Source organism: Rhincodon typus, unplaced genomic scaffold (genome assembly GCF_021869965.1).
Source record: "Rhincodon typus isolate 14 unplaced genomic scaffold, sRhiTyp1.1 hic_rhity00000857, whole genome shotgun sequence".
NCBI classification, from domain to species: domain Eukaryota; kingdom Metazoa; phylum Chordata; class Chondrichthyes; order Orectolobiformes; family Rhincodontidae; genus Rhincodon; species Rhincodon typus.
This window is the reverse complement of record NW_025966495.1, coordinates 27,713-41,716: the sequence shown is the minus strand read 5'-3', so window position 1 is coordinate 41,716 and position 14,004 is coordinate 27,713. Positions and strand designations below refer to the sequence as shown.

Sequence of the window (14,004 nt, the reverse complement as noted above, 5' to 3'; positions counted from 1 at the left end):
CTAATTTTTAATCCTGCCTCCTGGTTCTAGATTCCTCAATCAGCAGATATAACCATCATTTATCAACCCTAATTATGCCTTTTAATATCTTGAAAAAATATCTGAAATCATCCACAAGCTTCTAAGTTCCAAGCAGTATCAATTGATGTCATTTTCCTCATAAATGTAACCTTTGAAGCATAGGTATCATTCCAGTAAATTCATACTGATGCCCTCTAATCTAATGAACATATTTAGAAGTATTCAATCACGCCATCGTTAATTACATTTCTGGCCATTTCCCAACAATAAAAGTTAACTGGTGTATAAATTCATGTGTCAGAGTGTGTGGTATCTCCAAGCAGTTAGAGGGATCACTAGTCCTAAAGATGTCACTTACAGCCAGAGTTGTACAGCACGGAAACAGACCCTTTGATCCAACTTGTCCATGCCAACCAGAAATCCTAAACATATCTAGTCCCATTTACTAGCATTTGGCCCATATCCCTCTAAACCCTTCCTATTCATATATGCATTCTGATGCTTTTTAAATGTTGTAATTGTACCAGCCTCCTTCCTCTGGCAGCTCATTTCACACACACACCACCCTCTGCGTGAACACGTTGCCCCTTTGGTCCTTTTTATACCTTTCTCCTCTCACCTTAAACTATGCCCTCTAGTTTTGGACTCCCCCACCCTGAGAAAAAGACCTTGGATATTCACCCTATCCATGCCCCTCATGACTTTAAAAACCTCCATAAAGTCACCTTCACCTTCTGAAGTACCAGGGAAAACAGCCCCAACCTATTCAGCCTCTGCAAATAGGTCATACCCTCCAAACCCAGCAACATCCTTGTAAATCTCTTCTGCACCCTTTCAAGTTCAACAACATCTTTCCTATATGACTTGAATGTCATTATTTTCCATATTACTAGTTTCATCAAGTCAATCTTGAGCAATGTTCCTGATTCAATACTAGTTCCTTTGGGATGTCCAGCAGCGTGCAGAACTCTACTGCAACTATAAATACTGAAGGGTCATGTTTGAAATTAAATCAACTGACATTATTGGTCAAGACAGAAGTTTGTTTTCTATTGTGAATTCTGTGGCAGAATCAAGTCTTTCCAGACTAGGTGTGACACAGGGTTGATGCAGCTAAGCTTGAATTCAACCTCAGACTGGTCTTAAAACATTAAAAGTTAAAAATTCCTAATCACATTGCTCTATGAGGATAGAATATTCATTTTGTGCTAGAGATTGATTCATTGGAATTTAGACTAAGATTAGGCAGCACATTTTAAATTCAAAGTTATGCTTTTTTTATTTCAGCCTTTAATGTCAAAGATAAAATTTCCATCCCAATCAGAACTGGAATATAAGAGATAACACTGCAGAGCTGGAGGAACACAGCAGGCGAGGCAGCATCAGAGGAGCAGGAAAGCTGACATTTTGGGTTGGGGCCCTTCTTCGGAAATGGGGAAGGGGAAGGGAGCTCTGAAATAAATAGAGAGAGGAGGGGTGGGGCTGGGGTAGGTAGGTGGGATGGTGATAGGTGTGTGCAGGTAGAGTGGTGGGGACTGGTCAGTGAGGTGGGAGGAGTTGATAGGTGGGAGAGAAGATGGACAGGTTGTGTCAGGTCAAGGAGGCGGGGATGAGAGAGAGGGTTGGTCATGGGATGAGGCTGTGGTGGGGAGATTTGGAAACTAGTCAAGTCCACATTGAGACCATTGGGTTGTAGGCTCCCAAGGCAGAATATGAGGGGCTCCTCTTCCAGTTTCCAGGTGGCGTCATTGTGACACTGGAGGAGGCCCAGGATGGCAATGTTATCCAGGGAGTGGGAGCGGGAGCTGAAGTGGCTCGCGACTGGAAGGTGTTGTCGTTTGTCACAAACAGAGTGCAGGCGCTCTACAAAGCGGTCTCCGAGCCTCCGTTTGGTCTCACCGATGTAGAGGAGGCTACATCGGATGAAATAGACTACATTAGTGGATGTGCAGGTGAACATCTGTCTGATGTGGAAGGTTTTTTTGGTTCCTTGAATGGAGATGCGGGGGGGGAGGTGTAGGGGCAGGTGTAGCGCTTCCTGCAGTTGCAGGGAAAGGTGCTGGGGATCGTGGGGCTAGTGTGGAGTGTGGAGTGGATGAGGGAGTCGCGGAGAGAGCGGTCCCTACGGAAGGCAGATCGGGGTGGAGAGGGAAATATATCCTTCATAGTGGGGTCAGATTGCAGGTGGCGGAAATGGCAGAGAACAATACGTTGAATCCGGAGGTTAGTGGGGGTGATAAGTGAGGACAAGGGGGATTCTGTCTTTGTTTTTGTTGCGGGGAGGGGATGTGAGGACAGAGGTACGGGAAATGCAAGAGATGCGATCGAGAGCATTTTCGACCACTGAAGGGGGTGGGGGAATTGCAGTCCCTGAAATAAGGGGACATCTGGGATGTTCGGGAGTGGAACGCCCCATCTTGGATGCAGATAATATAATAGAGACATTAGGAATGAACAGCATTCTGCAATACACTATGCCACATTGTCTCCAATAAAATCATTGTGATTTCATTTTTACTTGTATTCTTTGAAAAACTACAATGATGTTTAACTTACTGATGTCATAACCCATGATGTATTTAAGTCATTATCTTCCATACACAGTTTATTTGCTCCATTATTTAAAGGTGTCAGATAAACAAGGAAATTGTAGACTGATCAGTCCAACTTAAATTGTGGGGAAGTTATATGAGCTATTAACGGGGCAGAGTGACTGAACATTTAGACATATGAGCCATCAGAAAGCCAGTACAGGGGGTTCTGCTATAACGTGATAGCTGTGTTCCTACGCAACATAGCATTATAGAAAATCGCACTATTGAAATAACGGGGCCTATGGGAAAAGTGGGGTTAGGTGCAGACCACCAAAAAAATCACTCAAAATTCTTTCTCACCACTCTCCTATAAGTGTTGGTGCCATGCCAGTCATTTGTGTGAGTCTCGACACTTATAATCAAATAAAATCTATTCACCTGCAACATAGTCTGCATCACAGCCTACCCCATTGCTGATCTGATCTGACATTCCATCAGCACAGACTTCTGGATAGATTTTCAGACAAGTGAAGCAGAGGAATCGGACCTTTCTTTCCTGTGTAGCCCAATGACATTGAAATTAATTGTAGGATTAAACTGCGTTGTAAACCTGAGTAAACTGTATTCAAAATAGTGCTGGAAAAGAGCAAGTTGTAACACAGATAATTTTTGGTATAAATGATTTACATGAGAAAGTTCAAAAGTTCTTACATATTAAATATGTAACAAAATCTAGGCAGAAATACTACACACAAAGGTGCATATTTTAACTGCACTCATTATTTTTGACTATACTTCATCTTTTTGCATTTAATGTGTTCAGCATAAACTCTTCAAACTAAGACTTTACATATTTTCCTAATAAGACGGTTGTTTTCTGTGTGATATTTTATTTGAGGTTTATGACATGCAATCCAATTACCTTTTTCAAATGAGCTCATTATGATTTACTCTGAACATTTACACCATCTGCAAGGATCGAAAAAAAAGAAATTTTCCTTTGACAAAGCCCACGATGTCGATACGTACTCGATGGAATCGTGTTATAGCTAACACAAGTTCATGTTTTTGAAATAGCATTCCCCGTTTGTCAATTGCATTATAGCTAATTTGCGTTGCTGGAACATGCGTTACTGCAGAACTGTAGGATAGTAAAGAAAGGTTACAGCACAAACCAAAGCCACTGGATCCATCATTTCTATGGCGACTCTCAAGAAGTGAGGTGGTCCCATTCTCCTGACTTCTCCTCAAAGCTCTGCAAATTTTCTCCTAGGTAATGATCCAATGCCCTTTACAAAGCAACAATTGAAAATGCCTCCACACACACTGGCAATGCATTCAGGTCCCTAATGTTACACGCAGTGAAAATATTTTCCCTTGTGGCTCTTGGTTCATTTCAATCGAAGTTTCTCCCACTCAACTCAGTTCAGTTCTCTCAAGATCTTTACCATCTCCAGCAAATCCTTCAACATTCTCTACTCTAAGAAAAATAATCCAGTATTGCCAATTTGTCCACATAAATGAAATACCTCAAAGCTTTTCTGAACCTCTCTATACTCTGATGCTGTCTGACCCGCTGTGCTTTTCCAACCTCATGCCTATAGACTATGGATTTCTGGGAAGTCTTGTTAAAAAAAAAATCTCCAATGTCCACAGTGAAATTTCCATGATATATTTTAAAGAAATCACTCCTTTTATGCCCATAAAACTTTAAACACCTTTCATTTTCCAGAATCTTTCAGAATTTTAATCCTCCAAGCAATATTAAATGTCTTTGTAACAACATCCAAATCAACTTCAGTCAATGGATCAAAAAAAGCAACGATTCTAGTATCAATCCCCAGGGAACTCCACAATGCACCATCCTCCACTCTTAAAACTCAGGTAGATCACAATTATTTCCTGTTTTAAAAAAGCAATTTTATATTCACATTGAGACCATCCCTTTAAATCCATGGGCTTCGATTTTGCTGATAAGCCTATATGTAGTGTTTTAGCAAATACTGTTTAGAGTCCATAAGCATGGTGGGGAATCAGAAAGTACTTTTGCATAAAGAGTGCAAGAAATTTGGAACTGTCCCTCACAAATAGCTATTGATAGCAAATCAACAGAAAATTTCACAGATCCCCACTTTGTACTTATACAGAGTTAAGTTACTTTGTTTTCTGTAGGAGCCAAACCAAGTCACAAAATGAGGTACAGAAGAGATAGGTTTCAAGAAGAGGTAGAGGCATATGAAGATTTAGGGAAGGAACAATGGACACCAGGGCTGCAGTGGCTGAAGTTATGGCTGAAAATGTAGCAGAGTTTCGAAATCGGGGGTGTCCGAGAATCCAGAATCAGATGAGTACAGGGATGGGAAGGGTTAAGGCCATGAACTGATTTGAAAACAAGGATGAGTTTTTTTTTTGAATCATGTATTTGCTTAACCAGAAGCTAATGTAAGTCAGTGAGAATGGTTGGTGTGTGAGCAAGACTTGGTAAGAGAAAGGACAGGGACTGCAGAGTTTTGGATAGCCAAATTTACAGAGAACAAAAGATAGGATTTCAGTGAGAAATACACTGGAATAAGCAAGTCTAAAGACAACAAAAGACATCAATGAGGCTTTAAAATGAGGTGGAGTAGCGTTGGGTGATGTTAGAAGTGAAACTATGCTATCTTGTGATGAAGTTGTAATTAGAAGTTTGTTTCAGAATCAAATATAATGCCAAAGTTGTGAACAGTATATTTTAGCCTTACAGCTGCCAGCAAGAAAGGTGCAGCAAATTGCTGGGGAATAGGAATTTTTGTTGAGCAAAGGCAGTAGCTGTTTTCCCAAAACTTGGTTGAGTACATTTTTGTTAGATTTAGGTTGAGGAGTTATGAAACCAAGGTAAGCTACTGAAATCAGCCACCACCTAACTCAATGCTAGCACAGGCATAAGGGGCTGGATAGCCTACTCTCATTCCACTGTTCTCTTATCATCCTTCATCAAAATATGAGAGTAGGAAAATAAAAACAAATTTGTCATTAAAATATTAGTGACAAATCAATATTGAGATTCAAGAAGTTTCAACAAGAAACAATTCAGAAAGCTCTGACACAGTTATTTGGAGATGCTGTTGGAGATGACGCACACTGTAAATATATTCCAAGGTCAAAATATTCCCTTATGCAGAGTCAGCAAATATACCAATCAGTACAAAAACAATAAATTTATCCTGACATAACTGTATTAAACAAAGACAATGTTCAGTGAAGTCTAGAAACAGATCACTGTTTTTATTTGACTTGGAGCAGTATATCAAATTGAGAAAATACAGTTCAAATTGTGAAGACAACGAACACACTAAATAAACTAAATTGCAATAAAACCAAGCTGAGAACCTATAAAGCATTTTATTTTTAAAAAAGCCATTGCTGAAGCAGGTTACTTATGTGTCTCCCAACCATCATTTCTTCTGCACCTTGAAGTGCTGTAGAGATTTAAATGGGCTTTTAAAAAGCACAGTCATCACAGAATATACATTAAGAAATGTTATCCATTGAGCTGCAGTTCAGTCTGCTAGCACACAAAGGATTATTGAAGCTGTGAATATCTGTACAATTATGAACTGCAATATGCATAATCTGTAGCCAGTTGTTTACCAGAAATAGGAATTACTGGCTAGGCGAAGAGCAGCCTACCTCTGAAGGATACAGCCTCAAAGTTACTCTTTAAAGGACTCTCTCATAAGGTAATGCTAAGTGAGCTGACCATTGCACAAGGAGCTCCTGTTCATTTGAAATCGAGTACAAAGCAGAATTATTCAACGGTTAAGCTAAGAAATATGGTGGCCAACTTGATAAACATCGTCAAAGTTTCGTATAACAGTGATATATTATTGAACACTGTAAGGTGTTGACTTGGGAGAGCAGACTGACATTGTAGAAGCTGAATGAAGTACTCACGGTCTCAATCCAGTTGCTGCCTTCTTACTCGAGTTGATCTGATATTGCAGTTACTTAATAAAATTCCTTTAGGAACAGTCATAATGTATAACTATACTACTAAACAAACATAGGCTTCTATTTTGAATGTCTTTGTCTCCTATGCATTGAGGAAGTGCTGTATCATCAGAGGTGCCATCTTCCATGAGGAGTTAAACAACCCTAGGAAACTTTTTATTAAAAATGGAGATTGCCAAGTCATGTCCTCTCGGGGGAGACAAAGATCCAATAGAACTATTTAAAGTGCAGCAGGAGTCTTCTCCTAACATCCTAACCGACATTTACCCTTTTAAACAATACCAACACAGATTATTTGATCACTTCTTCTGTGGTGCCTTGCTAGTTAAAAACACAGCTGCATTTTCTACAGTAAAATAAATATATTTCTGAATGGTTAATTCATTATGCAGCACTTTAGATGTCCCTGGGTCATGAAAGGTGCTACAATCCAAGAAAGTACATATGTTTATGAAGAATTTAATTTTATGGAGATTATTAAGTTAAAATGCAAAGTTTTCATATCGCAGCTGACCACGAAACCATTCTAAATTACATCGGGGAAACCAAGCGGAGACTTGGGGACTGCTTTGCAGAACACCCATGCTCGGTTCGCACTAAACAACTGCACCTCCCAGTCGCGAACCATTTCAACTCCCCCTCCCATTCCTCAGACGACATGTCCATCCTGGGCCTCCTGCAGTGCCACAACGATGCCACCTGAAGGTTGCAGGAACAGCAACTCATACTCCGCTTGGGAACCCTGCAGCCCAATGGTATCAATGTGGAGTTAAAATTGAATCAGAGATAGTAGGAACTGCAGATGCTGGAGAATCCGAGACAACAAGGTGCAGGGCTGGATGAACACAGCAGGCCAAGCAGCATCATAGGAGCAGAAAGGCTGCAGGGCTGGATGAACACTTATGATGCTGCTTGGCCTGCTGTGTTCATCCAGCCCTGCACCTTGTTGTCTCAGTATCAATGTGGACTTCACAAGCTTCAAAATCTCCCCTCCCCCTACCGCATCCCAAAACCAGCCCAGCTCGTCCCCGCCTCCCTAACATGTCCTTCCTCCCACCTATCCCCTCCTCCCACCTCAAGCCCCACCCCCATCTCCTACCTACTAACCTCATCCCGCCCCCTTGACCTGTCCGTCCTCCCTGGACTGACCTATCTCCTCCTTAACTCCCCACCTACACTCACCTTTACAGGCTCCATCCTTGCCTCTTTGACCTGTCTGTCTCCTCTCCACCTACCTTCTCCGCTATCCATCTTCTATCCGCCTCCCCTTCTCTCCCTGTTTATTTCAGAATCCCCTTCCCCTCCCCCATTTCTGAAGAAGAGTCTAGGCCCGAAACGTCAGCCTTCCTGCTCCTCTGATGCTGCTTGGCCTGCTGTGTTCATCCAGCTCTACACCTTGTTATCTCAGATTCTCCAGCATCTGCAGTTCCTACTATCTCTAAACTAATTCCATCTTGCCTTCCATGCAGAAAAGATCTTTCAGACAAGACAACCACTCTTCAAGTCAGTCTCCATAATGTTACAATCAAGAGGTAAAATCTAGGCAATTAACGTGAAAGGAACAACCTGTATTTCATATAGCGTTCTGCATGACCACTTCAGCCCAAAGTGCTTCACATCTAATTAATTACTTTTGTGTTGTAGTCACAGTTATGGTTTAGGATATGCAGCAGCCAATTTATTCATAGCAAGCTTCCACAAACAGAAATGTGATAAATATCAGATAATCAGCTTTTGTGATGTCGACTGTGGATAACCAATAGCCATCCAGAACAGGAAAGGAACTTTAAAACACAATTACTACCATGATTGAAAATTGTGCGGTGTTAATGTAACAAATGCTTGTTTTCAGTCATCGAATCATATAACATGGAAACAGACCATTCAGTTCAACTAGTCCGCGCCAACCATGTTCCCAAATTAAACTAGTCCGCCTGCCTCTTGTTAAAAATAGTGGTTTGGGGCAGTATGTATTGGAATATAGAAGAATGAGAGGCAACCTTATTAAACACATAGGATTCTTAGGGGATTTGACAGTGTAGATGCAGAAAGGCTGTTTCCTCTTGTGGGAGAGTCTAAGACCAGACAGCATAATCTCATCATAGAATTAGAATTAGAGTTAGATTTATCGTCACATGTACTCACATGAGTGCAGTGAAAAGTTTACAAAGTCACCACCTATGGCGTCATCTTAGGTACAAAGGTACCTAGGTACAGAATCTTAGGAATAAATTAGAAAATAAATAAATAAAAAGTTCTGCATTACAGTCTTTTACACCATTCAGGTACAAGGTACCTTGGTACAAATTCTTAGGAATAAATTAGAAAAATAAAGAAAAATAATAAGGGGGTTCACACACATTTTAGATAGTGATGAGGGGGAATTTCTTCCCTCAGGGGTCATTAAGTATATTCAAGGCTGAGATAGATTTTTAATCTGTAAGTGAATCAAGGCTTACTGAGAAAAGGTAAGAAAGTGGGGTTAAGGAATATCAGATCAGCCATAATCTCATTGAATGGCAGAGCAGATCTAGTAGGCTGAATGGCCTACTTCTGAACTTTGAAACTAACAATGCAATGGAGAAAGAACAGACAGTGCTGACAAAGAACGACTTGGCATTTGGAAATATTTCTGGTATTTATCAGGAACAGATCTCGCAAACTGTGCAAAGTAGGTAAGATGGAACTTAATATTCTGTCGGCCAAGTATCCTTACCTGTAAAGTTGACTACAAGGGACTTCACATTATAGAAGGTCACTGAAAGAAATCTAAAGAAAGATGGGCAATTTCTGGACAGGTTCAAACTTCATGGTCAAAACAAGGAACTCTGCACATTTTTGGAAATTTGACTGTAAAGAATTGCTTCACTGGACATGATATAGTTAAGTAAATACAGGTCCATCTCCAAATTGGATCTAGCTGTTTTAGGATCATTGTATGAATTACTACAGGCAACATGTAAAAATGTTTGAATTATTTATTTTCTACGAGTAGAGTGACGAAGTACTTGGGTTAAATGTTCTTTTCCCATCTTCCTCAGCCTTTTGAATCAATCATCATTTTTATTCTATGTCCATTTTATATCTGTAATCCTGAGTACAAATGAACTTACAGCATTAAGCACGACTTTTTGAGTAAGTCATCAACCGGCCTGCTTGTAAATCACAAGTCAAAACAAGCTAAATATGTCAGCACATGTTTTTCCACACAATGGTTCATTCATCCAGGATACCAGTGATAACTCCCTTGTTCTCCTTCAAAATAGTGCCCAGGGATCTTGTAAACCCACCCGAGGGGAGAGACACAGTTTGGGCTGAGTTTATTTTGCCAAATCACTAGTGTACCTAGAAATATGTTTCACTGAGGACAGCATGCAGAGGACAGCTTCCCAAGTTTCAGCCTTGTGGATCAATACAGCGTAGGTCAATGTCCGTAATTCTCATTCAAATCACATATACAGAGCCAATCACAGTGAATCAGTCTTTGAATTTATCAATTGCAACAAAACAACTTTAAAACTTAAAAGTTTACCAAATTTACCACACAATGTGGGATTCAAGACTATAACTCTGGGCTAAGCGTCCATGAACTACCAACTGACCTAGATGGGAAATACCTCCACAAAGTCTTTCCAACTTACTTCAGAAGATTGTTATGAATTCCATTTTGTGCATCCACGATGCACTATAAATCCAGCCGGACCTCTTATCTTATTATTGAGCATAGATTGGAAGTGGGATTTGGTCCTGTGCAACCATGTGTGCCTATCATGTAGAAACAGAGAGGCAACGTGTGCAAGCAGCCACAATGTGAACTAAGTATGGACACATAGCCATTCCCAACTCCTTTCCGGTCAGCAACAGGATTTACTGTGCTCAGTTTACATCTCATCTGGAAAACATCAACTCCAACTCCAACAGTGCAGCACAGGATTTATTTTTGATCAAATCCTGGAATGAGACTTGAAACCATTCCTTCCTACTCACTGACTGAGTCATGGTTGAAACTGAACAATTATAAATAGGCAAGAGTCAAAATTTAACAATAACAGAGCTAGTTACCATTGTACAACTCCCTAGGTCCCTCACAGAACAAACATTATGGATACCGCTTTTGCTTCTGTCCTGTTGAAGTACCTCTTTCTTTGTGTTTATGGCACTATTTAGCATCGAGTCACAGTACAACTGCATTTTTCTGTAAACAATTACGCCAACGAGATGAAGTGTAGCTAGAAATATGTTTCAGCGAGGACAGCATGCAGAGGACAGCTTCCCAAGTTTCAGCCTTGTGGATCAATGCAGCATAGGTCAATGTCCATAATTCTCAAGTTCTGATCTCAGCAATGTGATCAGGGAGATCTGTTGAATAATTATCAGGTTCTATCCCATAAAACAAGGGAACACTGGAAAAAGATTGGGAAAACCCTGACACACTCAAGCAATCAGCTAAGATTGATGATGCGGCATAGTGGTAATGTCATTGGACTAGTAATCCAGAACCGCAGTTTAATGTAATGGGGAAATGGGTTTGAATCCCATCATGGGAAATGGTGAAAATTTGAAATCAATCTTAAAAAAAAGTCTGCAATTAACAAGTTAACCTAATGATGAGCATGGTTGATTGTTGCAACCCATCTGGTTCACTAATGTTCTTAAGGGAAGGGAATCTGCCATCCTTACCCGGTCTGGCATTCACGTGACTCCAGACCCAAGGCAAAGAGGCTGACTCTTAACTGTCCCTGGGCAAATTAGGAATGGGTGAAAAATGCTGGCTTTGCTAGCCACACCCACATCCTATGAACAAATTAAAAATAACCAGCAGTGTCAGAGGTCTAGGAGAAGATTACCTCCATGGCTATTCTTTCAATTGGACTAAATGTGTAAAAACTGAACGATGTGCAGAAGTGAAAACAATAAAAACTTGAACTGAAATAACCACAATACCAGTAAAGTCATACAGCACAGATACAAGCCATCAGACGATCAGGTCTATGCCAACTAACAAATACCAAACTACACTAGTCCCATTTACCTGCACCTGGTCTATAATTTACTATGCCCTGGTATTTTAAGTACTCATCCAGATGCTTCTTAAATATTGCCAGAGTACCTGCCTCCACTACACTCTCAGGCAGCAAATTTTATAAATCCATCATCCGCTGGGTATTTTTTTTCTCTCAGACCTCCTCTAAACCACTTGCTCGTCAGGTTAAATTTATGACCTCTGGTCTTAGACATATCTGCCATGGGGAAGAGATTCTCCTGATTTATTCTGTTGATGCCTCTCATAATTTTATATACCTCAACCCGCCTCAGCTTCCTGTGTTCTAAGGTCTTTTGTGTGTCATTTTTATATATGATTTGGATGAGAACACAGAAGGCATGGTTAGTAAGTTTATGGATGACACCAAAATTAGTGGCATTGTTGACAGTGAAGAAGGTTTTCTAAGGTTACAAGGGATCTTGATCAAATGGGTCAATGGACTGAAAAACAGCAAATGGAGTTCAGTCTGGATAAATGTGAGGTATTGAATTTTGGTACAACAAACAAGAATAGGGCTTATACAATTAATGGTAAGGCCTTGGGTAGCGTTGTAGAACAGACGGACATAGGGGTGCAGGTGCATAATTCTTTGGAGTTTGCATCATATATAGACAGGGTGGTTAAAAAGATGTTTGGCACACTAGCCTTCATTGCTCAGAGCTTTCAGTATAGGAGATGGGAAGTCATGTTGAGTTTGTACAGGACATTGGTGAGGCCTCTTCCAGAATACTGTGTATGGTTCTGGTCGCCCAGTTATAGAAAGAATATTATCAAGTTGGTGAAGGTTCAGAAGAGATTTACCAGGATGTTCCAGGTATGCAAGGTTTGAGTTATAGAGAAAGACTGGGTAGGCTGAGACTTTTTTTAACTGGAGCATAGGAGGTTGAGAGGCAATCTGATAGAAGTTTATAAAATAATGAGAGGTATAGATAGAGTTAATGGTACTTGTCTTTTCCCTGGGGTGGAGGATTTCAAGACTAGGGGGCACATTTTTAAGGTGAGAGGAGACAGATTTAAAAAAGACATGAGGCAAAATTTTTACACAGAGGATGGTTTGCATGTGGAATGAACTTCCTGAGGAAGTGGTGGATGCGGGTACAATTACAACGTTTAAAAGACATTTGGATAGATACATGAATAGGAAAGGTTTGAAGGGATATGGGCCAGGAGCAAGTAGGTGGGACCAGTTTAGTTTGGGATTGTGTTCAGCAAGGATTGGTTGGACCGAAGAGTCTGTTTCTGTGCTATATGACTCTATGAAAACAAAAAACAAACTCTATGCAGTCTCTCCTTATAACTGAGATTTTTCATCCCAGGCAACATCCCTATGAATCTCTTATGAACCCTCTCCAGTGCAATCATATCCTTCGAACTGTGTGACAACTAGAATTGCATACAGTTCTACTGCATATTCATATAACAAACAACCAATAAGTACTGTTTCATAACACTCATTATTACATAAGTTGAGTGCAGTCTTTAAAAGCGATTTCTCCAAAATTAAAACTCTTTTCCTTTCTCATCCCTAAATTTTCAATTCCTGTGCAACTTTATAATTAAAATGCACCAATACCATTGGTCAGTGAGCCTTATCACAAACAGAAACACTTTCAGTTTTCTCAATCATTCAAGACTCCAGGTAAGTATCTGGTTTAAGCTAAATCACATAATTAGTAAGCACAATAATTTGTAACTGAGAAAAGGGAAAAATAATATGGCTGTAGTTATTACAGTCTGATACATTGCTAATTTCTCTACACAGTTAACAACATTGTGTAAAATAGCAAAGCATTTATGCTTCCTCAACTCTGGCAATGTGGATGCTGCGTCTTTAGGCACAGACTGTATAACACATCGGCCACACTGTTTCAAATGCCGGTTTCCTCTCCAAGCATTCGTCTCTCGTAGTGAAGTAAGCGTCAGCAAGTCTTGCAATATAATCAAGTCTTTGAGATCTGGGTAGTTTTTGCCAACTTAAAGCAGCCAGATTTCTCTCTACTTTTCAGACATACGGAACATGAATTGCATTCTTACTTTTTAGCTACCAATAAAAAGTACAGTAACAAACACAGCAATTCAGTTTATCAATAACTTTGGTTTGACAATGAAAATGTTGGTTTTGAAACCTTGCATGGTAAAATTAATTTAAAAAAATACACAGCAAGAGGAACTCACACTTTCCATTGTTCTTCTTTAAAATGTCACAGACATCAAGAGTCACACTGCCAAAGAGTTCATTTTTCAAGGTATGACTGTTCCAGACTTTCAGCTCCAATTTGCTCTGTGGCGTTACATGCCTAAGATGAAAGACATGTCATTACATAAAAAGAATTCAGAACTAATATGGAAACATAAAAACCCTACGAAATTCACAGCATAGGTTTTTAAAATCTATACGTATCACTCAGATTTATC

At 40.0% G+C, this 14,004-nt stretch overlaps 1 protein-coding gene across 1 annotated transcript in view; it reads right to left on the bottom strand.

Annotated features, from left to right (window-relative positions):
* Window positions 1–3,020: 3,020 nt before the first annotated feature.
* The window catches only part of LOC125481097 (NEDD4-like E3 ubiquitin-protein ligase WWP2), a 34,339-nt gene continuing 23,355 nt past the window's right edge, over window positions 3,021–14,004 (bottom strand). Inside the window, exons 3-4 of the mRNA XM_048592234.1 lie at window positions 13,765–13,886; window positions 3,021–3,111 (exon numbers count right to left, since the gene is read on the bottom strand). Of these exons, the coding sequence (XP_048448191.1) occupies window positions 3,110–3,111; window positions 13,765–13,886 (124 nt within the window). The 3' untranslated portion in view covers window positions 3,021–3,109. The remainder of the gene's footprint in view (window positions 3,112–13,764; window positions 13,887–14,004) is intronic.